Source organism: Merops nubicus, unplaced genomic scaffold (genome assembly GCF_000691845.1).
Source record: "Merops nubicus isolate BGI_N331 unplaced genomic scaffold, ASM69184v1 scaffold47043, whole genome shotgun sequence".
Taxonomy (NCBI): Eukaryota; Metazoa; Chordata; class Aves; order Coraciiformes; family Meropidae; genus Merops; species Merops nubicus.
Window position 1 is genome coordinate 1 of NW_008600523.1, and position 1,124 is coordinate 1,124.

At 61.3% G+C, this 1,124-nt stretch overlaps 1 protein-coding gene across 1 annotated transcript in view; it reads right to left on the reverse strand.

The window, feature by feature from the left end:
- Positions 1-5: 5 nt before the first annotated feature.
- Positions 6-1,124, reverse strand: part of LOC103770448 (F-box/WD repeat-containing protein 7-like) — a gene marked incomplete at both ends in the record, with an annotated part of 1,912 nt that continues 793 nt past the window's right edge. The window contains 2 exons of the mRNA XM_008937705.1: positions 6-196; positions 787-997. Of these exons, the coding sequence (XP_008935953.1) occupies positions 6-196; positions 787-997 (402 nt within the window). The remainder of the gene's footprint in view (positions 197-786; positions 998-1,124) is intronic.

Genomic DNA, 1,124 nt, shown 5'->3' on the forward strand with positions numbered 1-1,124 from the left:
CACACCAGCTTGGTGTTGGAGGCGCGGATGCGCCACACCACCCCCCCGCTGCCCCCGCTCTCCAGGGCCACCAGGTTGCGCACGAACTCGCCCGTCTTCAGGTCCCAGAGCTTGACCGTCCCATCGTCCGAGCTGGTCACCACGAACTTGGAGCTGAACTGCAGGCAGGTCACGGCACTCTGGTGCTTGCTGGGCCCTGGAAGCGGAGAGCACAGGTCAGTCCCCGAGCCGGCAGCACCAACCCGGCTCCTCGGGCTGCTCCTGCCGCACGCCTAGCAGAGCCAGCCCCCCCCCGCGTTCTTTCCATGCACTGTCATACATTGGGGTCACAACAGTGCCCCGAGGGGGGAACCCCTCTGCTGGGAGCCCAGCAGGAGAGAGTTGGGCTGTGGCAGCCTGCAGAGGAGAAGGCTCCAGCTGGGGAGACCTTCTGGGGGCCTGACAGGACTGCCAGGGGCCTCTCAGAAAGTTGGGGACAGACTTCTGAGCAGGGCCTGTTGGGACAGGACAAGCGGGGATGATTTGAAACTCAAAGAGGGATATGGAGACTAGAGAACAAAGAAATATTTGACACTGAGGGTGGAGAGCCCTTGGCCCATGTCGCCTCTCAAGGTGGTCGCTGCCCCATCCCTGGAACCATTCCAGGTGAGGTTGGCCGGGGCTCTGAGCAACCTGCTCTAGTTGCAGATGTCCCTGCTCCCTGCAGGGGATTGGACTGGATGACCTTGAAAGCTCCCATCCCACCCAACCCATTCCAGGATTCCATGACCCTCCTGCAGCACTCACCCTGCAGTGTTTGCAGGCACTGGCCTGTCTTGATGTCCCAGATCTTGACGGTGGAGTCGGCGTTGCCAGACACGAGTATGTTGTCCCGCAGCTCCATGCCACTGGTGAGCGACTGGTGCCCCATGAGGGTGTGCAGGCAGTTCCCACTCTCCACGTCCCACACTCGGATTGAGGTGTCCAGGGAGCCACTGACGATGTGTGTCCCGTCAAACTGCCCAGAGACACAGATCAGCTCAGCCTGCCCGGCACGGGCAGTGACATCGCAGCAGGGGTCAATTGACACTTCGATGAGACACTCCATGAAGAACTTTGAGGGGCTGGAGCATGGCCAGAAAAGG